At 51.0% G+C, this 26840-nt stretch overlaps 1 protein-coding gene across 1 annotated transcript in view; it reads right to left on the minus strand.

Moving 5' to 3' along the window:
- Positions 1-3334: 3334 nt before the first annotated feature.
- The window catches only part of LOC144147057 (uncharacterized), a 173977-nt gene continuing 150471 nt past the window's right edge, over positions 3335-26840 (minus strand). Inside the window, exons 19-21 of the mRNA XM_077679086.1 lie at positions 20954-21124; positions 19114-19336; positions 3335-4342 (exon numbers count right to left, since the gene is read on the minus strand). Of these exons, the coding sequence (XP_077535212.1) occupies positions 3978-4342; positions 19114-19336; positions 20954-21124 (759 nt within the window). The 3' untranslated portion in view covers positions 3335-3977. The remainder of the gene's footprint in view (positions 4343-19113; positions 19337-20953; positions 21125-26840) is intronic.

The following is a 26840-nucleotide window of genomic DNA, read 5'->3' on the forward strand; positions in this document are numbered from 1 at the left end:
CTCGGGGCAGGTTAAAATATCTTAGTGATAACCCATCTTAGTAATAACTCCATAACCCATCCTACGCTGGCAATCCTTGCTGGCGGACAACCCGTCTATCGTTTTGAGGCAGCGCAAAATTATGAGCGTCACGTGACCTACAGCCTAAGAGCTTTGTTCGTTTCCTTTTGGCAGGGTCTCCTGACCCGAAGTTCATATAAACAAATCTAGAGACCTACAGTTCTTCTGCCGTCACCACATTTCAAAGCGTCAACCTGGGCAACGCCGCGTGTATAAACATTGCCTAACGCTTCGACCACTTTCCAACGGGAGCAGTAGGGACGCTTAGTTCAGGCACTCATCCGCCATGTGGCGCGCACCGGCGGACGTCCCGCCTTACGTCACTACTCGAGAGTCGCGAACGCTGCACCCACTTCTACGACGTGTGTCTGTCAGCTTGCCTGTTGGGTTTGAAGAGCCGTTTTGCTTGCTCACATCTTAGCCGTGACGGGGCGCTAGTTCTGGGGCGCACTGGGGATCTTGTTCATCGTGCCGCTCGTCTCATACGTGCTGCTTTTTTCGCAAGATGACTGACGTAGGCAGAACTGTAATTGTGTAAGAACGTATTCATTGCCGGATAGACAAATAACAAACATAGAAACAATATTTTCGGATGGTACAACCAGTATTTTATTGATATATTTCTCCCTGGAGGATTTAGGGAAAACAAAATTGCGTGTTTCGCGTGTACATTTTCTGTTCTAGCGCTCACTTCTACCAATATTTCCCCCAAAATAGCACATGCTTGTAAATTTCAAGCGATTATAGAAAACAAAAAGATAAGCAGTTGAGCGTCCAGCCACGCTGTAAGGGCGCTTCGAAAGTACAGTCCTCAATTTTAATACTGTACCGATGCGGAGTGTAAACAGCGTGAACAAAACAATGCCGAAACGCAGAGGGGATAGAGAGGGGATTTCCCACTCAGACAATTCAGGGCCCGTTATCCCAGTACGTAAACTCGCAAAGCCGGCATCAGCCTGCGGCAACACAAGCGGTCTTGCGCCCGCTGTGGCGCAGGCGGTTTTATCAGCATCAGACCAAGACAGACAGGCATGGTGATAAACAAGAAGGCGTAGGAGCGCCGCCTGGGAAACGGTTGACAAGCTGTCAACTATTTTGCCTAGTTTCCGGGAAGCGGCGCTGTCTCACGGACAATAAAGCGCACAGGAAAGCTATGGAGCGGGAAAGGGTAAGAGAGGAGAGCAGGAGTGTGGCTGTTTGGACATTTTTCGCTCGCGCGTTAGGCAATGATTATACCGGCGGCGTTGACCTGGGCATACAGCACCTCCTCCGCCCTATAGCTATGTAACTGCTACAGCTATGAAGAGAAGTGCGTTCCAATTGTGCGCGCAAGAGTCAAAACCCCGTCATATAAACTTTATGCATGCTGCAGAAGGGCTTCTTCGAGCAATACAAGAAATCCAAAATAATTACAAAATGTCAGTCCTGTTTCTCGGACATTCATGTCTCCAAATATAGTCCAGTATCTTTAAGCGTCAAACGTTCTTTAGACAGAGGTGTTTGAAAACGAACATTACGACATGTGCAATTAGCACGCGGTCATCATCCAAACCTCAAGAAGTTTCAGGTATTTTGACTTCAAGCAAAAAGCGAACAATTTGCAGAACGGGTATGGCAACCAGCCGGCCGAACCGATCTTCGTCTTCTTCTCCTTTGGATAGGAAGTTTTAGTAGTTACTAATAAATAGCAACTTTTTCAAGGTCAGTGGAATATCAGGCAGACAATAAACATCGGTGAAACGTTTGCCACTGTGCGACCAGTGTCCTACATTCGCTAACGTCTGTTTTGAAGCTTCCAAAGAAGTGCTTGCGAACCTAGATCCCTCCAAAGTTTTGTGGCAGTGCTGGGGTTTTGAAGACAATTTGTCGCTCAATATTTTGAATTTTACGCCTCTCCTGTCATCCTATGTGGGAACACAGCGTATAGTTCACCCCCAAGCTTCCCCGTTCATTATTTTTACTAGTGGATGGGTTATGAATTGTTTATACAGCCATTTGAATTCTGCAAACGCACTTTTTCGGTAGAGGCACACGAGGTGCATGTGGGTTGTCAGAGGAAGTTAACCTGCGGTTCTTTAGCAAACCCGATGACAGACTTTTGCATGCTTATTTGTCATTGTCATACATTCGTCAAATACTCGTCACTGAGTCGTGGGTGGTAACGAACATAATATGCATCTCGCATATTTGGCCTAAGCTGCACTGTTCATGTCTTTTTAAATCACGTAGGCCAAATTAGTACTACCGTCATTTTAGATACAGTCGAACACGGATATATCGAACACGGGTATATCGAATTATTGTCTATATCGAACTCATAAATTATCCCCTTGAAAATTCTGTGTAAAAGTATAGGAATTCGTACGTTTATATCGAACCGTATTTTTCCCGACATCGGGTATATCGAACGCCGCGGGAGCTGGTAGGTGCTCTTCGGCGGTCGCTGCACCCCCGATTGAGGTTGAGGAGGATGTGGAGGAATGCGCGGGCATGGCGAAGGTCGGGTACAGGAGGCGACTCCTCGATAGGCTTTTGATGAACCTCCGCGTGGGCACAGAGCTTAAGGTTGACCTGCTGGGAGCCATACATATGATGACAAGCGCTTGGAACGGCGTGAAGAAGGAGACCGTGGCTAACTGCTTCCGAAAGGCAGGCTTTGTGACGGCCGAACTTTCCGAAGCTTGCGAAGACGGCGACGACGACGACGAGTGCATGGGCGACACGTTTCGTGAGTTGTTGTCCCTTTTCCCGGCTGCTGTTACAGCCGGAGTGTCTCCCGACGACTTCGTGAACGCTGACACCAACGTTCAGGCTGTTTCGAGCCTCGGTGAGGAGGATATTGTACCTGCGGTCGCAGGAACCCAGGCCGATAGCTCGAGTGGTGAAGATCGTCCGGACGAGGAGGCGGCTACACGATCGTACTCCGCGGGTGAAGTGGCCGCTGCGTTCAGCTTGATTCGTCGTTGTTGCGGCGACATGGAAGGAACTGGGCTGTCGCACCTGGACGGCCTCGAGAAGATTGAGACCAGCGTCTTTTTTTCATTTCCAGGACGAAGAAACAGGCCAAGATCAGCGATTTTTTTTCACGGAAATAAAGCGTCCTGTTGCGTCGTGAGTGCGGAATTAGTTGGCATTCTTGAATGCGCCCATCGGTAAGTGATCGTTCGCCATAGGTGAGGTCTCAGAGCCCATATTTTTTATATCGAATTTTTCATATATCGAACTATTTCGCGATCCCCTTGGAGTCCGATATATCCGTGTTCGACTGTAATGCAATTACTCGCAATATAGGAAGCAGCCCAACCATCTTGTAGATGTTGACCGAACACGGCAGTGTTTTAGCAAGACTAGGATGGTTCGCGACGCAACGAGAGATGACCCCCCCCCCAAAAAAAACAAAACAAATGAATTGAAGACATGACTTCATTGTGATAAAAGGTTATCAACAACAGTTTTTGGGTACTAAAGCGATTAATGAATTCTAGGTGAGGATTTGGTTGATTGAGATGTGCAGCACTCTTTCACTGTAAGCACAATGCAAAGTATGGTCTGTACTACAGACATGCATTCCACAAAGCGCTGGTGATTTAAGCAACTATTCGGCAATATATAGTTACTGCTTAACCCATTTTATTCTCACAAAGAACCACATCGCGCACATCTACGACTCAACAATGACGCAAGCACTCACGACTGCACAAATGTGAGGGCAGTGTTTTCCCCATGAATCAAAAACAAACAATAGGTGTCGGTGGAAGCACATTTCTTTAACAAAATGCCCGCTTCGGTGCTCTGAATTTGTAGTGCGAGCATCTCTTAAAGGGTAATGCTGCTATTGCATACATTTACCAGGCACTCATAAATGTGCGCAATCAGCTCGAATAAAGTGTGGCAGTTCCTTCATCATGTTACCGCACCTAACTACCAGGGTTAAAAAAGAGCCCCATCCGCCATCCATGTTTGCTGATACTCGGGGTCTGCTTGCTTCCATCATGGGCGTCATAAGACATCACCTTCTCGTGTACTCGTTCCATGAGGCCATCAAGAGACATTGTGCAAGCATGCTCATTGAAAACTTCGGTAACAGCCGACAGAAACCACGATCCTATTTGCTTGTTCTTGAGTGCGACGTAGCCGGGAATCGTGGCGTAGGCGATGTACATGTCCGACACACCAGGTATCCGCTTGCTTGGTCGCCTCGAAGTCCTCCGGGAGTCCTCGTCTGCCCCGTGAGGGCTGTCCGATGTCTCTCGCACATCGTCAGTTCCGTTGTCCCACTGGTCTGCAACGAAACACTTCATCGTAAAAAGAGCAGATAAGGTAGGTGGACACTGCAATATATTGTTTAGGACCCATGAAAAAATGAATATATCTCTGAGTCACGTGATATTGTCACGGAGCCAAACGATGCAGTTGTCTTCAAAAAATTACACCATCTTCCCACGTGGGAACCCTGAGGGGATGCAAAGCCGTAGAGTAGTAGCGTGTTAATTGGTTGTTAGAGTAAATACATGTGTAGTAGCGCATTAAATGTCTTCTTTATTTGTCGAGTAGTGAGGAACGTTTTGCGGCTCCTCGTTCTCGAAACGAGGAATCCGCTGTTCGACGCTGGCGTTTCGAAGCGTTATCACGTTGCCGAACGCCATCTGGATCAGCTACTCGCCGCTGGCGTTTCAAAGCGGCTTCTCGTTCTCGAAGCGGGGAATCCGCTGCTCGACGCTGCCGTTTATGTTCCAGCCCACGTGTGGAGTTTGTGTGTTGGGGGAGGGGGTGCGTGGAGCGGGAATTGCTAGCAGTCAAGGGCCTCAGTGCACCCAGTTGCTGCTGGTGATTGCAGCCGTTCCAGCACTGCCCAACTGCTCTGCCGTGTTTTGTAAACTGGAAAACAAAGTTTGCAGACGAATTTTTTGGAGGCGTGATAGCTTGCACTGACGTCACTGTATTGCCGTATTGGTGCGTTGGTTGCACAGTGGAAATATGCCGCTCTTCTCTCGAGCAGCGCTGACTAGGCTGACAGCTATCGACCAAAAAGTGCGGTGGCGTCGCTATGGGCAAGTTTTACGAGACGTTCCAAGACGCGAGCTTAAGCCAAAACCCAAACGTCTGGCGTTCGCGTTCATCATATAAAATTACGCCCATCTGCCCGCGAGGGGAACCCTGATGTGATGCGACGCATTGGGGGGGGGGGGGGGGGCGGGCGGTTGAATTGGTGTTTCCATTGGGTTGATTCCCTAAATCGCGTGAAACGGGTTGTGAACGCGTAGGATGCATTCGCTGAAGGGACCGTCGCTTCCATCACGTCTTCATCGGAAGAATCAAGTCCGGCACGCAGTCGTTAAGCAAAGTGACACGAAGTCGAAGGAGAGCGAGCACTGACTGAACCGCCGCAGCGCCCTACCCGCTTTATATTCACAGTGCCTGAAGGAGAGGAGACAGCGGAGGAGAGTCGCGCATGCGCGCACTTGCGCGACAGGAGCGGAGCGAAGCGAGCGAAGCGCGCGCACGCAGCTGTTGTTTATGATAATGAGACGGAGTAAGAGTGTTGGGCACAGCTGGCGGAGAGAAGAGCGGAGGAGAGTCGCACATGCGCAGGTGGCGTGCGGACGACGCCGACGCCGACGCAGGAGGGACATGCCTCAGAGCAAGAGATGCGTCGCCTCTTAAAACGGCCCCATCACGAGGCCTTCCACAGCGGAGCTGAAACTCGGCAGTAGTTGCTAGAGAGGGGTGGTCGCCCCGCAAGTAAACAGCAGATGAAGGTAAGGGAAGAAAAAGCACCGAAATTCACCGTCATCGTCAGCTTCCTTATTACACGGTGGCATAAACGAGAAGCGGCGCATCGGGTTGCCACTCGAAAGCAAAGTCATTCCAAAGCAAAACGCTGCTCGATCGGCAAGATACTAGGGCTCTTCGACAAAATATGCGAGGCGAAACAAGGCGTCGCACCCGTCAACTGGGCATTATGATGTCCGATTAACAACCCACAAACGTGCGTCGGTTTACTCGGATACTGTATTTCTATTGCAGGAGCAAATTCCACCACCGCGCCTCCATGGTGGGGCTATATGCTCACTTGTAAATGTACTGCACGAGACCATAGTCCTGCCGAACCTGAGCAAAAAGGTTCAAAATGGGAGCCTAATAAAACCATATGGGCGCACGTACATCAGCCAAATTATCGCTTCAATGTGCACAGCGGCATGGTGCGTAAAATATCGGTGACACAAACCATGCAGTCGATTTGACGCGAATCACGTAAATTAACTTCGACTGTTGAAATGAGCGGTTCGGCTCACGAAATGACTACGCAGCGTGACATGCGTCTACGGAAACTGCTGAACACCCGAAAATAGCGACTTCGGTACGCGTAGTGCATGCATTGTTAGTGGCCCCCACCGCCTCCCCTAAAACAACTTGGAAAGCGCAAGCGGACCGAAGCAGCTGCGTGTTCCGAGGCCGCGTATTTGTAAACAAAAATACCTGCACTAATCAACACGTGCTGTGGAAACAGCGAAACTGCGGCCGTGCTTCCCTCCTGGACCGCAACCCCTCGTTTATCTCTTTTTACCCCATTCCCTTAGCGAGCGACAGTCGCAAAACGCTAACAGCGCCAAACAGGTGCCGGGAAAAAGAGAGCGGCGCAGTTTTCGTTGTCTGATTTTACCATCCTTGAGAGTTAAGCTTGTGGGAATGCTGAATTATTCCCGCATTCCTCCAAGGAGGACCCGCTCTCGCGACGGGTGTCGCGGCGCGCCTGAGCGGCGGGAGGCGAGACACGGCTGTTTCGTTTTCCCGTGCGCCGCGTAGCCCGCGGGGTGCGCTGCTGTCCGTCGAGGGAGCGGAGGAAGTGGGGGGTGGTGTCGTCTTCGGTTTTCCGCCAAAAAACCCGAGGGGACTCCCTCTCGGGTCCTGACCACGGAGGAAAGCGGACGTAGGCCACCCCCTCTCCGTCGACCAGGGTCTTTGTTCTCCGTTGGAGCGCCCCCAGCCCGGGTAAGCCTGACCGACCTTTTCTCTCTTTTTTATATTAGCATAATAAGATTAGCCAGCGCGTTTTTTTGTACTTTTTAGTTGCTTAATAAATGTGTTTCATATTGTTCAGGTCTCTGTTTTCGCCCGAACCCGCCGTGGCCGCTGTCCAGCGCGCCGCGGGTTGGGATCGCTAAGTTCCTCGCGCGGGAGCCGCCAGGCGAAGCCCGCTTGCGAGGCTGAGCGAATAAGGCGACCCCATATCTTGGCGCCCAACGTGGGGCGAAATCGGCAGGCCTGGACTCTGTTTGTTAGAGCGTACGAACCCGGGCGCGAGAACAAAGGACAATGGCGGGCGAGCCTGACCTCCAGGCCGCGCGAGTGTTATCGGAGCTATCGGCTCAGCGTCGTTTTCTGGACGGCGCCAATTGGTCAGGCATTTTCGCGGTTGACACCGGCAACGAGGATTACAGACTTTTCCCGCCCGGTACGGAAGACGCTGCCGCGAACGTTTTGGCGGGAAATGGGTTGAGCCCGGAGGCAAGCCAGCGCCGGTTCTCAACGCCGCCCCCTGCCTCTACCGTTCCGGTTGGCGCTAGTCAGCCAACGACAGAGGCACTCCTTCAGGACGCGATGCGCCTGGTTGAGAATATGGCGTCCGTAGTGATGAATAGCCTCCAGAGCCCGGCGCAGGCGGGGAAGCCACGCGTAAAGATGGACATCCCCAAGTACAGTGGCTACCATGACAGAGCCAGCGCGAACGACTATCTGGACCAATTGCAACACTACCAGCAGGCGACGGGGCTGACGGAGGCCGAAATTCTCAGCCGCATAGTCCCCGTTTCCCTGACGGACCAGGCGGCTTGATGGTTCAAGCTGGTGGGAGAGCGAGAGCGCACAATGGAGGGCTTCCGAGCGAAATTCCGCGACGAGTTTCTCCCCGCAAACTACGAGTGGCGGCTGCGCCGGGAGCTTGAGCTGCGTACCCAGCATCCAGATGAATCCCTGCTGGAGTACGTGAGAGCGATGGAAGATCTCTATCGCGTCGCTGACCCCCGAGCAACAAACGCAGAGAAAGTCGATCGCGTGACGCGACAGGCGCACCCGACATTTATGGCGTACTTGCGAGGAGGGAGGTTCAGGTATCTCGAGGAGCTCGCCGCAGAGGCGAAGCGCATTCAGGGCGACATCCTCGCCGCGCGTGCGTACCGGCCCCCACCGCCCGCGGCACACTCATTAGAGCCCCGCTGCGCGTGGAACGGAGGGCTGCCTTCGTCGCATCGGAGCATAGCAGATGCTACCGCTTCGTATGCGGACGAGCAGCCCCGAGTCGGGTTTGAACTCTCATACAGGGCTCTAGACCCATATTTCTACGCTTGGCGGACTGCACAATCTGGCGCGGAGAGTAGCCAAGTGCAGAAAGAACGCAGTGATGGAAAAAGGCCGGATAGTAGAAATCAGCCGGCCGCAGGAAGCTCGGTGGGACGGAATGGTGGGCACGAGGCCGGAGATAGCCAGCGCCAGGTTCGTCAGAACTTCGGCAGGCAGTGCTACCGTTGTGGCCAACAAGGGCACTTCGCCCGTGAGTGCAGGCGCCCACCTGTCCAACAGCAGTCGAGAGCGGGAAACGGCCAAGGCCGCCGTTAACAAACGCCGAACAGCTGACGGCGGCTACGAGCTGTACCGAGTTACTTGCGCCGCTGGCTTGCCGTGCGGGACAACCTGCCGACTCGCCAGCACCTTTCATTGAGCTGACGATAGCTGGAAAGACATTTACCGCATTGCTAGACACAGGAGCAAGCGCTTCGTTGTTCGGCGATGAGGTATTGGAGCACCTCCGCAGGAAAAATATCAGGCTGAGAATGTGCGACACGAGTTTCCGGCTTGCGAGCGGCACGGCGCAGTCAAGTGGCGCGTCAAGACTAGTGGTGCGTTGGGAGAGACGCGTAAGGCGACAACGCCTAGTCCATCTCCCGGGTCTGTCAGTGCCTGTCATCTTGGGGCGGGATTTTCTGCTTAAGACAGGCATTGTGATAGACATCAGCAGTGGCGGATATCGAGAACGAGCAACTGGTGCCCTTAAACCTTTTGCAAAGCCGCCGGGAGCTTCGGCGCTGACAGAGCAGTTGCCGAAGGCCGAGAAAACGAGAGCGGAGGATGAGAAGCCGCTCGGGCCTCCCCAACCGCCCGAGGCTGCTCCGAGGAGGCGCGCAGCCGGGACGGGGGAGAGACAATCGGATGGGCGCCCAGCCGCAGAGGACCATTGCGATGCCGTGCAGGGGGCGAGCATACACGCCTTGTTGGCGGATACGAACGGCCTTTCTGGGAGGGAAAAAGAGCGTTTGTCGGCACTGTTGCACAAGTACGACGCGATGTTCACTGATTGTCCGGGCCGAACAACGCTCGTCAAGCACAAAATTGACACGGGGGACGCCCTGCCGTGGAAATGCAATCCCCGGCCAATTAGTCAGGCTAAGAGGAAGGGTCTAGACAACGCTTTAGACGAACTCCTCGACACGGGCGTTGCGCGACCGTCAGATAGCCCATGGGGTTTTCCAGTTGTGCTTGTGGAAAAAAAGGATGGGACATACCGCCTTTGTGTTGACTACAGACGGCTGAACGAGGTGACGAAAAAAGATGCGTACCCTCTGCCTAACATTTCCTCGTTAGTTTCCAGCCTTGGGGGAGCGAAGTACTTCACGACGCTCGACACGAGTCGCGGATACTTTCAGGTGGAAATGGATGAATGTGACAGGCAGAAAACAGCCTTCACCTGTCACAGAGGACTGTTCGAGTTCACCCGAATGTCCTTTGGTTTGGTCGGAGCGCCTGCGACCTATCAGCGTCTAATGGACCGTGTCTTGGGGGATGCAAAATGGCAACACGCCCTTGCATACCTCGATGACATTGTAGTGTACTCCAAGACGTTTGAGGAGCATGTAGAGCACCTGAAGGATGTGCTTGAGAGATTGAGGTTAGCAGGAATTACCCTGAACCCAAAGAAGGCTCAGATCGCTGCAACCCGGATAACATTGTTGGGGTTCACGATCGATGAAGGCCGTATTCTGCCATGCGAGGATAAGGTTCGAGCACTGCTAGAATATCCATCGCCAACAGATGTCAGCGGCCTGAGAAGGTTTTTGGGAATGGTGAACTTTTATCGCCAATTCATACCAGATTGTGCTGAGCTGCAAGCCCCTCTAACTAAGTTGCTAAAGAAAGGGCAACGTTGGAGTTGGGGTCCCGAGCAGGAGACTGCCCTGCGGAGGCTGATTAGCGTGCTCGCGGACGCGGCTGAGCTGCAGCTACCCGATCTGAACAGGGAGTTTGTAATTCAAACCGATGCAAGCGACCTGGGCCTTGGAGCAGTGCTGCTTCAAGAGCACGGAGGCGTACTTCGTCCGGTAGCGTTCGCGAGCCGTTCGTTGACGCCCGCAGAGAAAAACTATTCGGTGACCGAAAAAGAGTGTCTCGCGATTGTGTTTGCTCTGCGAAAGTTCGACTACTATGTCGATGGAGTGCCATTTGTGATGGAGACGGATCACATGGCACTAACCTGGCTGAAGCGATTGAGTCAGCCAAGCGGCCGCTTAGCGCGCTGGGCTTTGCTGCTCCAACGCTACGACTTCACCGTGCGCTACAGGAAGGGAAAGAACAATGTCGTGGCGGATGCACTGTCACGAGCGCCGGCTCAGGGCGAGAGGAGCGAAACGACGCCCTCCCCCGGAACGAGCGAGGAGGCTGAGAGCAGGGGAGAGGGGCTCCGAGCCTCTGCCCACGGAAGGGAAGCGGCAGGTCTGCCGATCCCGGGCGAAAGCGTGAACCACTTGGAAGCAATCAATGCCGTGGGGATCGTGTTCAGCAGAAAAGAGCTGTTCGAAGCTCAGCAGAAAGATCCGTTTTGTCGAGAAGTGTTCGACGGGCTCCGGGAGCCGGGAGGCGCGGCCGCCGCGCACATGGAGACAGCTGGTATTGCTGTCGGTGCGGAGCGCTCAGCTGGTACTGCTGTAAGCGCGCTGGATTCTTACCTGCTGGACTCTGACGGCGTTCTGCTGATGTATATTCCTTCCGAGAACGATACACATGAGTCGTTCAAGGTAGTGATACCACGCACGTTGAGAGGAGCGATTCTACGCTATTTTCATGACACGTGCATTGCTGGACACGCAAGCGGCCCTAAGACTTATTCGAAGTTGTGTCGTTTTGCAGCCTGGCTTGGCATGAAACGGGACGTGATTCGGTACGCCCGCTCTTGCCATGTGTGCCAAAGTGTGAAACCCCGTGGCGGACGACTGCCCGGCCTCATGCAGCCAATCGAGAGCCAGAACCCCTAGCAAATCGTGGCGTGTGACATCATGGGACCCTATCCCACAACACCAGGTAGGAACAGGTTCCTGTTGGTAGTCACGGATCACTTCAGCAAATGGGTGGAACTGTATCCTCTCAGAAAGCTGACGGCACGGGTGATCATGGAGAAACTGATGGAGGTATTCACGAGGTTCGGCTTCCCTGAGCAGCTAATAACGAACAATGCGTCCTATTTTACTGCGAAGTGTTTCGTCGATTCTTGTGCTGCCCTTGGCATCAAGCACAGGAAAACAACCACCTACCATGCCCAGTCAAACCCTACAGAAAGGGTTAATCGCAATGTCAAGCACATGCTTGTGGCGTATTCGGCGAGGCACAAAGATTGGGACGCCTATCTCCCGGAGCTAGGATTTGCTGTACGAACTACAGTGAACCGCTCTACTAGATATACATCAACGTTTCTCAACCTTGGGAGAGAGCTGCCGAGTCCGATGGACCGAATTCTGACGGGCCGCAGCGGAGCGGCGGTCGCACCATCAGCACGCGCTGAGTACGCGGCTGAGCTGCGCTCAAAGATGACGGAGGCTTTACGCAAAGCTCGCCAAAATCTCAAGACTGCTAGAGCACAGCAGAAAGCCCAGTATGACCGCTCGCATCGGCATATTCACTATGAAGTGGGTGACCTGGTGCTGCGAAGGAACCATGTACTGAGTGACGCCAGCAAGAAATTCTCAGCTTCGCTGGCGCCAAAGTGGTCCGGTCCGTACCGAGTGAAAGAAAAGTTGTCTTCACTCGTGTACAAGCTGGCGGACATGAGGTGAAAACCCGCCGGAGGGCTAGTACATGTGTGTGACCTCAAGCGCTACACAGCGCGAGGAGGAGAGTGGGGAGCGGACGAATCTCTCGCCGTGCCCCGGGCAAAGCTAACGCGTAATCGGGGCCAACCACCACGCCCCGGGACACGCCAGAGCTTGCGAATCCGACGGAAATAGCTTCCGACGGTTTGGTAGTGCACTAAGCGAACGGGTATTCAGGCTTTTAGTGTTTGTATGTATTTCGGTCTTGGTAAACGTAAACTCCGCGCTGCTAGCCCCCAACTCATGTGCTATTGCCAATGTGCTTAACTTCAACCTGCGGTCGAGGACACGAAAGGAGTCGCTGCCCGCGGCCGGAGTGGCAGTGCCAAGCCGAAACCAGCCCCGGTCGGCGGAAACCCCAAGACCACCGCTCTGGGCCCGATGCTGCCGCCGCCACCACCACCGTTGCTGGTGCCACGCCGGACAACACGCGGCGGCCGCCGGCTGCCAGCGCTCCTGCCCCGCTGGCCACCACTTCCGCCGCCGCCGCCTCAGCGGGAACGGACTGAGCCCCCGAGGCAACGCTGCTCGTCCAGGGCACGGCGCACTCAAGCCCTGCCGACCCGGAACCGGGAGCTCTCCAGCCGGCTGTGAAGGAGCCGGCCGGGGTCGGTGTGTCGACGACGGGCGCCCCGACCAGCCTCCTCGAAGGTGCGGTGGGTGCTGTCGCCACGGACGCTGCCCTACTTGCCATGGACACCAGTGAGGAGCGACCGATAGTGGTGCCTGGCCATCAAGCGGCCGAGCCAGGGGAACCTGTCGGTGCGATGGTGAATTGTGGCAGCCTGCAGGCGCTCGCGCAGGACATGGACGTGGAAGCCGCTTACTGGGAGCTTGTGGGGGAGTAGTTTTTTTTTAGGTAGTGAGATGTGAACCCGGGTTGGGGGAGGGGTTTAAGGGTGGAGGGGTGTGGGAATGCTGAATTATTCCCGCATTCCTCCAAGGAGGTCCCGCTCTCGCGACGGGTGTCGCGGCGCGCCTGAGCGGCGGGAGGCGAGACACGGCTGTTTCGTTTTCCCGTGCGCCGCGTAGCCCGCGGGGTGCGCTGCTGTCCGTCGAGGGAGCGGAGGAAGTGGTGGGTGGTGTCGTCTTCGGTTTTCCGCCAAAAAACCCGAGGGGACGCCCTCTGGGGTCCTGACCACGGAGGAAAGCGGACGTAGGCCACCCCCTCTCCGTCGACCAGGGTCTTTGTTCTCCGTTGGAGCGCCCCCAGCCCGAGTAAGCCTGACCGATCTTTTCTCTCTTTTTTATATTAGCATAATAAGATTAGCCAGCGCGTTTTTTTGTACTTTTTAGTTGCTTAATAAATGTGTTTCATAGAGTTCCGGTTTCTGTTTTCGCCCGAACCCGCCGTGGCCGCTGTCCAGCGCGCCGCGGGTTGGGATCGCTAAGTTCCTCGCGCGGGAGCCGCCAGGCGAAGCCCGCTTGCGAGGCTGAGTGAATAAGGCGACCCCATAAGCTACACAGCGGCACCGCTAAATGTTTGCAACTCGAACACAGGCGTCCAGACTCGAGTTCGTGATAGAACTTGTTTGCACTACTGTACTCACGAGTGCATGTACTCACGAGTGCCAGCATTCGAAAATACAGTATTCATGAGTATTGCACTCATGATAACTGCACTCACCGGACTTTGCACTCAAGAATACTGTATACTCACAAGTACTCATACTCATGAGTAATCATGAGTACACTGTTCTCATGAGTACACTGTACTCATGAGTACTATGTACTTATGAGTGCTGTGTACTCATTACTCATACGCATGAGTACTTTACTCGAGAGTACTCAGACTCATGAGTAGTGTACTCATTAGTACTGTACTCACGAGTGGTGGACACTTCGACATGGTAAAAAGCGCACTAGACGGGGACAGAAGAAAAGACAGTGACACGGGACGAGTGCTAAACATGAACTGTGGCTTTATTGAAAAGAAAGGCTATATACATACACACAAATGCGCTTAAACACTAAAAAGATACGTAAGGCGCAGCTTTCACAGAAAATGTGATTAATGCTGTAGATAGACCTTTTCTTTTGTGTGCAAAGCCAGCGACGGAGTCCTTACGCATTTGTCATTTTCCTTGATGATACAGAACGCCTCGAAGATTTCTCTTTGTAGTTGCGTCCTAAAGCTGCGCAGGACGCGTGTTTCCTGAAAGTCTTCTGGGGTTGCGAATTACTCCAACGAAGAGCTCTTTCGTCACGCCCCGCATGCGAAAGGGCAGCTTCTTCTATTCCCCCGTTTCGGGGTCCGCTCGTCGTGGACACACCCCTCTACTCACTCGTCATCGTACTCACTTTTTTAATCTCGGTGTATACTCACTGTTCATCGTACTCACTCGTGAGTTTGAGAACAAATGAGTAAAAATCAATGTACTCACGAGTGAGTACGCCGACTTATGCCTCCTGTTGTGCGTATGTGCGGGCCATCCCATCTGGTCATAACCTTCTTCAGCTTAGACGCAAATAATCCGCTCTTTACTGAGTAATCAGCTCCCGTGTCTATGACGCCCGGTCGTCACTTGGATTCCCGGACTAGGGAACCACTCCTACTTTATAAGGCTCATTAAAGTTTCATACTACTACTACTACTACTATGAGGGCGACTGCATCAAAGCCGTCGACGGAAACCTGGACGTCGGACGCCGCTTTGCTCGAATTTTTGGGTGCGTCAGGGCGTCGTATCTCGGCTTGTGCGCGTTGGCGGTGGGGCATTATGCGTCACCGCTATAGTTGTCTTCTCAGCTTCAGGCTTGGTCATGTAACGTACGCGTCCCGCCGTGTAGTTTTCGTCGTCTTCGGGAGTCACGTCCGGGTTAGATCGGGTCGTTGGGCTGAGGGCATGTCGTGAATCATGGTCTTCAGCGAGTCGCTGTATCGTTGGAGGATTTTCATTTTTCCGCCGTTGTGCAACTTTACCTCCCCAAGTTGCTGCTTTTATTTTCCCCTGCGGGGGCTGGGGAACCTTCCACGTGCGAAGTCAGCATTGCTGTAGCGGTTCGGCGACTGGTATGGGTAGGGTGACGGCGAACAGTTGAAACGGGATGGGCCACGGCTGGTTTCATATAGATACTCGTCGATCTCATGTGGTCGTTGGCCAGTGAGAGGGCGAGGTGCGTCAACGGAGAAACCACGAAGTCCGAGACTCTTGTATGGGCAGTAACGGTAGCTGTGGTCAGCCTCTCCGCAGTGGTAGCACAGAGTACGATTATCGGGAGTTCGCCATACGTCCGCCTTCCTCAGCGTCTGGTTTTGGACTACGGGGGGTCGGGCGGGCGACAGTACAGCGGGGCCTCTTGACAATGATTTGGAGCAGGGTGGGGTCGACAAACAGCTTCGGCGTAGGCCATAGCTCTTGGCTCACGGGGTGCTTCCCACGGCGTAGAAGTCATCAGTGCGTGTTGAACTTCTCGGATAACGTCGGTCAGGGAGGCGACTTGCGGTTGCGGCGTTTGGTTTAAAAGTTTCTGCCGGTCTTCGCGAACGATGGCAAAGATTGTTTCCCGTACGTGTTGAGTGTTCGGTCGTACTGCGTCGAAAGCATGTCCAGGGTCCTATCTATCATGGAAGCCTCGGTCACGAACTGAGCGACGGTTCATGGGGGGTTGCGAATTAGTCCAGCGAAGAGCTCTTGCTTAACGCCCCGCATGAGAAAGGGCAGCTTCGTGTCTTCCCCCATTTCGGGGTCAGCTTGTCGGAACAGCATCCTCATCTCCTCAACGAACACTCCAACACCTTCGTTGGGGTGTTGGATTCGCGTGTGGAACAATAGCTCAGCGCATTCTTTACGCACCATTGTTGAGAAAGTTTCCAAAATTTCTGTTTTGAAGACGCTTCATTATGTTAGCGAGCTCTCATGATTTTCAAACCAGACTCGAGCCGAGTCTCCGAGGTAGAAAAAGACATGCCACAATGCTTATTCGTCCTCCGGACGGTTGAAATTTCGGACGTGCTCCACCTTCTGCCGACACTCTTCGGGGTCTTCCCTCGGAGATCCTCCGAATGATGGGGGCTCCCGAGGTTGCTGCAGAACGACCATGGTGTTGGTAGCGACGTCTTCCTTCTTCACTTTCTCCGGTAGTAGACCCAGCTCGGGTGGGAGGCCTTGCTGTCCGGGGCTAGTACGAGTGAGACTTGCTTGGGGACTTGCAGATGGTTTAAGGTGCATGTACCCAGCACCCCGCCAAATGTCAAGGAGCCAAGGACGACGCAGTTGTCTTCAAGGAAAACAAGTTTATTGGAGCGAACGTGTGCTCCACTATTTCAAAGAATACAGCAGTCCACAAAGTGACTTGCGCAGGGTAGCGGCGTTAAGTCGAATGCCGTGGCGTCTGCTCTACGGTAATTTATCTCGCGGCCCGAGGGCTCCTCAAACAGTCGAATTGCATCCAGAACGCTTTAGATCATACAAGATTATTCCAGGCTGGTGGCGTTAGTTTGCGACACTCTCGCTATCAAAGGAGAAAACGCGGGCGGCATAAAGATCAGAACATGCGCTTCACTTGGCCAACGGATAACACAGATAAAAGCCCGGTGCAGCTGGTCGGCAAAAACAAAACATAAATAACCAAACATGGTTCATGGCAAAATCACGTTTAAACTGATACATAATCACAAGAAAACGCTTTCAAGTGATGTTCCAGGCCTCGGGACGAAATTTGTGGTTGGAAACAAATCAGTAATAATATCCAGTTCCAGTGTGCGATAACTGAGTGAATTTCGTTGTGGTGACTTGCACCCACCTGGTCGTTACGTACTCAATCGTAGTCTGTACTCCAGTTGGGGACGGTACAACGCTTCATAAGCAGGAACGTGCGGTTGTTTCTTCCGACTTTTTAATTGACGCAAGCGAAATGTGTAATTAAACATGTAACCCACCCGACACACGTGCGTGTGGCTCCGTTCACAAGATAAAATACCGCTCTGATTATTATCACATCTGGTGTTTATAGCCTGCTCACCCCAGATATTGCTTAGTCATAAAATATTTACCTCACAGCCGTTAACATAAAAGCAGTGCGCAGGCGCATTTTAAGGCAAAAAAAATGTTGCAAAGGAAATCTTTGTTCAGCTCCTAAAACGCCGGGTATTGTTTTAGGAACGGAGTTGCTGCGTTCACTATCTGGTCATTACAACCAAAGAACTTATTCTGAGAGAGACAGAGAGAGACTTCCCGGAACAATTTTCTAACACCGTGATACTGGAAAGGCCGGGGCCATCCTTGTTTTCGTTTCAGAGTTGCTGGCATGAAAGGTGACCGTGTCCATGTGTCAAGTGTTAAATATGTGGCGGCAAGGCTGAGTGTTCTAAAGACGAAAGTCTATGGCTACGTGAATCCGACCATTCGGTTCTGTCTGTCTGTCTGTCTGTCTGTCTGTCTGCCTGTCTGTCTGTCTGTCTGTCTGTCTGTCTGTCTGTCTAACTTGTACGAGATGTATACGCAAGAACGTTTCGAACAACTGAGGCTCATCACAATACTTCATCCTTGAAAACTTTTTCTCCAAAAAACCTTAGGCATATTTGACGCAGAACTTAAATGCATAAATGGTACGTGCAGCGCTGTTTAAATTGAAAGAGAGCTACGTGATTTTTGCTCTACCACATGGAAAAAAATTGGCCGCGTATCTGCTCCTTGCAAATATCAACGAAAAAATATAGTCGTCAGGTGCCCCTGCCAAGTAAATGCTTCCATTCACTTTCCCACTCACCTCTTATGCAGTTCCTCTCCCGTCTCTCTCTTCCCAAAATACACATTCTAAAGGTCTGCTCAACTCAATTTACATTGACCGCGTTCCACTACTCCAGGCCGGGTGCCTCGATCCCAGCGCTGCCGTATAGCTGCGACGCGAGTTAATTGAGGTCCCTTACTACTACGTTTATAGGACCACGTTGCCGTACTCCACATGCATACCAAGCGGAATATAAAACCAACCTAGTGGAACCTTTCGTTACTGTTGCGTTTCATTTCTTAAAACTCCGCTTTTAGATATAGTGGCGGGGGTTTAAGCAGGCAAAGGAGTGATTTTTTTCTGCAGTGGATGTAGTATTGCATTTTCTATAGCAATAATCAAGCATTCGGGAATTAAATAAAGACTGCAAATGTCACTTGCGAATTGATTTTTTACCTCATATTTGCGTGATGTTTTTTTCTTGTTCAACAATATTTACCAGTACAAATATTGCCACTGGAAGTAGAAGTTCATAGTTGCCGGTGGGTATATAAACCTGTTGGGCAGTTTCTGTTTGACTTTGGACGGGTGTCTGAATCAAGTGACAGACATACAGACAACCAGACAAAAAATTTTCACGTTCAAAAAACCCAAGAATGACTATCGTCTTCGAAAGACGCATTGACAACAACCTTTTACCAAAAAAACCACAAGAATTGGGGCAGCTTGCACAAGTTGAGCAAGGTTGAAGGAACATCGACGTGGCGATCCTTCTCCCTTTGTTGAAGACATGAATGTTGCACCTCACACTGATTTCTGAACTTATCGGTGAAAGTTCTCCATGGCTTGTAGGCCCGGGTCGTTTTGTCCGCAGGATTGCACTTTTCTCCTAAAGTGGCCCACATTAGCACAGGCTAAAACACGGGCCACTGAATTCGCGAACTTGGCTTCTTTAGCGGGAACTCGGCGTCTGTGTTCCCACCTTTAGATGCCAACGCACGGGAACTGGCGAATAGAAGATAACGTGAGATATCACGCCACGAACACTTGGCACAGGGTTCTCGAAGGTCGAGCTGGCCGACGCTGGGCACTCCTCACGAGGGGCGCGCTCACGTACACTTGGTGAGCTCCTCATGAGGCCTACGCTCACGTGCGCACAGCTGGGCTAAGTGTTCTGGTAACGCTCGAAGGCGCAGCATAAAGCATTCGACTTTCGCTTTAATAACACAGACGGAATCCATACTGACCTCCGCGGCATGCCTGAATGAAGAAAAGCTTGGGTTTCCCTTGAAGGGCGCGGCAGTTGCAGTTGTTGAAAGGACCGTAGACGTCAGGTTCGAGATGCACCTCCTCTCCATCACTTCCATATATGGTCCCTTCCTTCCCATGGGACATGAGTATCACAACGAGGCACTCTGCGTCCTTCTGAGATTCCTCTTTTGAGACGCCCTTCAGGAGATCTTTCATTTCCTGCGTTTTGTGAATATGAATAGTAAATAGCGGTAGTTATTGATACATTCATTTAGTGTGGGCAAGCTTTCAGACTTTATCCCCTCTTTAAACCAATCGTGCTCGTGGTAGGCCGTGAATGTGGCCCTAAAATTGAGGGAGGTGAAGGAAGTGGAAGGCAGTCCAGGGAACTGCAGTGAGGCAAGCGTCATGGAGGGGGACAATTTGAACTTCGAATGCAGAGGGGAGCAGTATAGGAGGGCTGTATGAAGGGAAGTAAAGGTGGAAGAGATAAGTTCAAGAAATAGGGGTGAGCTGGAGCCTTTTTCGCCACTTCGCATTTTTTCACGCATTGTTTATTTCGTGCTATCTTAGAAGAACCACAACTAACATTCTTATTTAAAATTACTCGGGGACTACCGGTTCGGGGTAAACTTTTGCCTCAAATGCGGCTGGAGTATCTTTCCCATCAAATAATGGGGAGATGTCCGACTTCTGTCAAAAGTATTAGTAGTTTGAAATGGTACAGCTTGTATAAACTTGTTTTAGGTAAATTGTTTGACCTTTTGCCCGAAATGCTGAATTGAGGGAAATGCACACACACACACACCCACCTAAACACACACACACGCACACATACATACATACATACATACATACATACATACATACATACATACATACATACATACATACATATATACATACATACATACAGACAGACAGACAGATAGACAATTTTTTGCATCCAGGTACCCAAGAAAGACTACTGTCTTCAAAAGGAAAATAAATACTTCAAAAGAAGCATTGGAGTACCTTTTCCTTTTAGTCTTTCCGACGTCATCGGCTTGTCGAACAAGCGACCCCAAAATATTGGGAAAAGCCTGGCCTAACAAAACGCTTCTCTCTCGGGGCTTTTCTTATTACGCTGTTTTCCTTGATACCACCTTTTACGGGGGGTCGGCTGGTTTACGCGGGAGGAAAGTGGCTATAAATCACTTTATCAGTGCTTCGATCACTCTAGCAGATTGATAGTTAAGAAGAGAGGGAACGACGAAGACGCGAACTCACCCTGAAAGAATTATGCCCACAGCAACAATAAGGGTTAAACACCGCTGGTGATCGGTCGAGAAATAACCGGGAAAATGCTTATACGCCTCTGCATGCGAAAATAAAGACTCAAGGGCATGAGCGCAATCATGGAAGCAAACATACCTAATGTACGGCAACGGCGCAACGCTCGCGGTAATCTCATACTGGCCTACTCTTCTCCTGCCTAGTAATATTATCGGCGAGAGGAACGGCCGGCGCATATTGTCTTCGTTATAGATATCGCAGTGCAGGTTCTGGTTTAATAGGGTGCGTCCGCCGATCTTCTGCCGCCATCTTTCCTGTTTGACGGTGGTGACATTTTGTAGCGTGTGCCTAAATAGCTTAGCTGAAAGCTACGGCCGCAGCAGATTCCATGTTCCCACGGAAAATCAATCAATTTCTTCGCTAAGAACCTCGCCGTAATGGATTTACATATTGATTCGGGGTGCAGAACAGAAAAACAGAAGCAAAGCCGAAACATCGGCGTTTAGTTTGTACCGGGAACGTTGTTCTTTTACAAGACAACAGTCAGAGACATTCTCTTACCATGGCTGAGAGGTTGGATTTAAAGGTGACCTCGAAGTGAAACTTGGTGAAGAGGGCATGCATGCGATCTACATCGAGTTGGGATCCCTCCCTACTCTCTGAATGGCTGTCGAAATGGACGTTGTTCAGGATTATGCACTGGCCACGTGGTTTCCGTGTCATTGAATAGACCTGAAGAAGACGAAGAAAAAGGAAAAATTAGCGGAGTATTTATATCCCGTTTTTGCTTGTTCAATACTAGTATCGAATCAGTGACACAAAAATTGATTCAGAAAGTCTGATCGTGGACTACGAATGCGTTAATATAGATTCTAATCACCCTCCTACACACCCAGGGTTTTTATGCCAGCATTGCTGGAAAGACATTTCGCGAAAGGCCACAAAAGCAGTCTCATATCAAATGATTAAGCCCTACAACATTTCGTTAAATACCTTCCTGAGGGAATGCATCCTCTTGTAGCGCTACACAGCGAACCTCTTGAAGGTCAACTTTAAACAGAAAGCAAACTCTTACACAAGGCTCCATGCATCGCTACTATGCGAAATACTCTCACCTCGGTTTTACCAATTCACACGAGCACACTTTTTCAGGTGGCATTTTTTGAGGGGCAACATACACAGTCTCATTTATACGTATAACTTCAATTACATCTAAACTTCCTAAAGTAGTATTGCCACGAGAAAGAAGTGGGGCTAATGCGTGCATTACGCACACACCTGCGCATGTGCAGAACTTCAAAGTGCTAGCCATCCAGGTAGCAAAGCATGACTGACTTTTGGTGGCGCTGGCGCAACAACCTTTCTTAACATAGAGGCGGACATATAAGGCTATTATAGTGCCGCGAACCATGCATTTGGTTTAATTATTTATGTTTTGAATTTAGCGCCCGGCTGCGACGGTCTGTGTTATCTGTGTGCCAAGGGAAGGGCATTTTCCATTCTTTCTTACTAGGCCGCATGTGTTATCTCTTCTGATAGGGAGAGCGTTCAGAACTAACGTTAGCAGCCTATAATAATCTTCTGTGATCTACCGTGTTCTGGATATAATTCGACAGTTCGAGAAACACTCGAGCCGAAAGATAATTTCCCGCGTAGCCGACGCCGCGGAAATCAATTCGCCTACACTCGCCTACGCATGTTACTTTGTTGACTGCTGCTTCGCCTCCTGTGCATTGTTTCAGTTGTTAGGGGAGCAGCTCTTTACTCCAATAAAGTTGTTTTAAGTGCGAATGCACTTTATAAGCGACCCCAAACCTTCCACCGCCGGCGGCGGCGGCGGCGGCGGCGGCGGCGGAGTCCGCAGTCCTCCTCTCCCTAGCAACGGCGTGGAGCGGAGAGGAGCGTCGGTAGCAACGGCGCAGTGACGTCACTCACCACGTGACGACACGCCCCTCACCACTCCTCGCGGCGCGACGGCGTGCGCGCGCGCGTCCCTCTCCCTTCCCCGCGCCGTGACGTCACACACTCCACCCCTCTCCCCGGAAGCTGCCGTGCGCCGCTGCGTGTCACTTTCCCTCCCCGCGCCGTGACGTCACGCACCCACACCTCCTCTCCCCTCGCTCGGCTGCAGCTGCCGTGCGCCGCTGCGCGCGTCCCTCTCCCCTTGCGCTCGCCTCCTCTCTCAGCCACCTGGCTCGGTGCGCTCGGCGCGGCGTGCCCCCCTATATATGCAGCGATAAACTGCCAGACCTCCGCGGGTCGGCTCGCGCGCTCTCTCTCACTAGTCTCCTGGCTCGCTCTGCTCCAGTTTAGACCGTTCGCTGGCTGGGCGCCTCTCAAGGCGATGTCAGAATTACTACGCCGTGTACTCTCGGCGCAAGAAATGCATTCGCACTTCCTCACGATTCCCTTCGGGGAGGTGGGGGCAATTTTTTCCTTTAAGGCAGCTGCGTCGTTTTTTGTCTACGTGACAATAGCGTGAAAACCACTTAAACACTGACGATGTAGTCAGTGATTAAGACAACGGTGAAATACGAATTTCCAAGTGGTTTCGTTAGGTGGGGTGTACTTCTGGAACGATCCCCATGATTATCCAGACAATGTGGCACATAGGAATGAGTTGGTCTGCCAACTTTTTCCTGTGTCGTCTGCTATTCAGCATGCTCTGGCAGCACAGTACAATGTGTTCGACATATCTTAGCTCTGATACCTTAGCTGACGTACCACTAAATTGCCTCTTCCTTTTAAGCTGCTTTGTGACACTAGGTCGATGCGGTTGGCGGCACGCAGCGACCAAAACAATTAGTGCCCTTCCGCTGTGTGAAGGAGAGTGACCTGCGAAGCAGGACGCAGTACACGCAATGCACGAAACAAAACACGTTTGTTTGTAATTTCCGACAGCGGAATTAGGACATAGCCCCATGTAATACTGCAGGACTAGATTTATTCTAGTGGACTGTCTGTTCCTCTCGCTCGCCGCAAGCATCCAACTGTCTGCGTAAAACACCAACCCAATCCCCTTGACTAATGAGGTCATTGGAAAGTTCGCATTGGGGTGGTGGACGTACTACAGTGATACATTGAAACACGAACGACGGGGAGCATGGCTTTGAGTGCATGCCGCGCATCCTGGCGACGATCCGCGTATGCGCAGTACGAGAAAGTTACGACAGTTCGTGTCCAACCTTGGTATAGAAAGACCATCGTTCGGAGTGTGAGAGTTTTGGATCGTTTTCGTCCCGCGTTCGGCGCTCGCTCACACGAGCGTTATATAACTTTTTCGCGGTGCTGAGTGTAAACGGCGCATGCACCCATATTCCTTCATTCTTTTGTTTCGTTTTGAGCGCCCAGAAAATGATGCAAAGACGATGGTTTTTCCATATCAATGTTGGTCACAAACTCTCGTAACTGGTTCCAACTGCGCATACGCGGCCCGTCGGCAGGATGCGCAGCATGTACTGAAAGCCACGCGTTCCGTTGTTCGTATTTGAATGTATCACGATAGTACGCGTTTAAACCTCCCGCCAGCACAACGGGCATGTCATCAGTCAGGGCATGACGACTACAACTGCTCGTTCATGAGCCCTCCCCACTCCTTCCCTCCACTCTCATCTCCTAGCTGATAAGGCGGTAACCGGTTATGTGCTCGTCCCTAGGAGTGATAGCCACCACCAAAATTGTCGCGGTGAAAGACTTTCAGGCTGAACAAAAAATATTGGCTCATGTCGACGTTGCTGTTCATCTGGGAGAGATTCCCTGGTAATCGGTGAGATGGAAAGTGCGGTGGAAATGGCGGCAGCGGTGCTTTTCTGTAGTTTCCGCATTCATTTGCACTTCTGTTTCACAGACGCTCCTTTGATTCCCACTGCTCTTCCTCCGAGCGTACGACACGCGTCTGTCCATAGGGAATTAAAAGCGGGAAGGACTCAAGCTTTACCCCAGTGAACCGACCTGTGGCTGTGCTGTGTGGCTGTGTGGTATCCCACTGAGTGTATAACGCACCAACCGAAACATAAACGGTGCGACCATTGAGGACAGCTTACACGTCTCATTGAGCCGTGAGACTTTAACGTTTAAATTTCCCGCCAGCTCAACGCACATGTAATCAGTAGTGCCATGAAAAAGGGCCCTGCATGCAAGCCCCCTGCTTCCACCCCCAGCCAGTGCACGCATAAATCGGCAGCAATCTGTGATGGGCGCAGGCTTAGGCGCGAAATACACGGCCGAAACTGTCGCGCCGAAAGCCTTTCAAGCTGAAAAAGAAATATGGGCTCGCGTAGCATTCAAAGCGGGCAAGTTGGTCTTGTAACGCATGATAAGAGCGCTACCACCGTTATCATCCGATCGCGGAACGTGTTGAAGATACATGGGTGTGGGAGAAGGGAATAACACTTGTGAATGCGGTGTCGGTGGTGGCGCGGATGAGCCCCGCAGCGACGCCGAATAAATGGGCTTCCCCGGGATGAAAACGGAGGGGGGGGGGGGATGGGGTTGACATAGGTATAGTGCTTCCCAGTAAAATGGTCTATAATTGCCCACCTGAAGACAATCTGGTGGTCGCGCCAATGCTCAACACTAGGTGCAAATTACAACGCATTCGGAGACATCAGATCAGTGCCTCATTGCCCTTGACACCAACATGAGATGGAAGTCACTGAAACGCACGCACAAACCCCACGGCCGAGCACATCCCCAAGGCGTAAGTAACGCAACAAACAAAATTTCTGGGGGTGCGGATGTTGTAACAATTCTTGTTCTACGTTGGGATCGCTCAGAATTACGACCTTCTGCGGATTGTACGACTTGATGTTTCTCAAAGCGGACGCGGTGGTAATACACAAGTTTTCGGTAGAGGACACTACCTGGTCTAATTGTTTACTTCAGGAAACCGTCTAGGTGAAGTGACGTACGCCGCTGAACTATCCCCTCGGTGCTGGCGGACCCAGTTATCTGTAAATATTTGATTGTGGTTCTTGCAGGGTTTCTAGGTGTTCAAGCACCCAGAATCTGGCTGCTTCCACTTGGGCATTGCTTTGCTCTAATGGGAGGAACGTGCAGCTGATACTAAGGGCTTCTCATCAGACCATGACGGCGTTAGGGTGCAATTTTTTTCTTACCACTAAGACTTTAAGAGCACTGTGTGCATAAGAGGTGGCACTTGTGCGAAACCGCCTGATATTTGCTCTTCCACCATTAATGTGTCCTAGACGCATTATCTGTGTGAGCAACTTCTGCGACCCAAGCAAGCGGAGTGTCGAAGACTGGTTCTCCCGTATGACCTTCTTATTTTCCGCTGCCTAAGGAACTCCAACCGCTGTCCTTTTCCCTCGCTTGTCGATCATTTTGAGGTGTTCAAACTGCGATGCAGGTGTTCAAACACACAATGCGTCGTGTTTCGCGCATCGGGAACTACAATCAGCGTTTCGGAAGCAGTTGTTCTTGGCCCTTATACTGTGTCAATTGAAAAATCTGTGAAAACGTCCGTGTTATTTTTTCTCAGCACATGTCAATGAACGACCATGTGAAAAAACTGCAGTCAAAACAAAGCACAACGGTTGGCATACTCAATCGGATTCGTAATTTGTTGCTAACCAAAATTGGAAAGCAATTATAACATGCTCTGTTCAACTCCAGTTGAGCTATTGAATGCTGGTGTGGGGAAACGCTACTAAAATAAATGTACACAAGATAACTCTGTTACAAAAAAGAGCGCTGTAAATTACTGAAAATGTACATTATCTAGAACACACCGCTCCAATATTGAAAAAAACATCGAGTTATAAAAGTTACAGATATGTATAATCACAGATTGATATGCAACTACCAAAGCGCTGCGAAGGGCAAATTAGATTTGTTTTTATACCTTGCTCACCTAAAGCATACCACATACACATACCCGTTCCGTCAACGGTCACGACGAGAAGTTTGATTTTCCCACACAAATTATGGGAAAGAAAGATTACAGCACGCTTTCTCTACAAGAATAAATTCTTTTCATTCAAAAGAAGTTGACTTTATGAAACTGAACCGAAAGAAAACTGTCGAAATGTTTGTTTAAACTGTGCTCTTGACTATCTTTTGCTTTTAGTGTGTTTTAATTCAATGTCATACCATAATGCTTACGTATGTTTTTAAATGTATGTTCTATTATTTTAGTGTACGTTTGCTCTGTGACCGCATTGTGACCAGTGCCGATGGCTGTCCGGAGCCTTGTCAAGCCGCAAATGAGCGGCTTTTTCTCCGGCCCCCCTTTTCGCTGTATTTTATGGAGCGAAATTAAAACTGATTGATTGATTGATTGATTGATTGATTGATTGATTGATTGATTGATTGATTGATTGATTGATTGATTGATTGATTGATTGATTGATTGATTGATTGATTGATTGATAAGGGGAATTTAGGACCAGCTGAAAAATAACGTGACTCAAGATCCGTGCTTAGTGCA

This window comes from Haemaphysalis longicornis, unplaced genomic scaffold (assembly GCF_048455015.1).
Source record: "Haemaphysalis longicornis isolate Haplotype H1 unplaced genomic scaffold, Haemaphysalis longicornis Haplotype H1 scaffold_7, whole genome shotgun sequence".
Taxonomy (NCBI): domain Eukaryota; kingdom Metazoa; phylum Arthropoda; class Arachnida; order Ixodida; family Ixodidae; genus Haemaphysalis; species Haemaphysalis longicornis.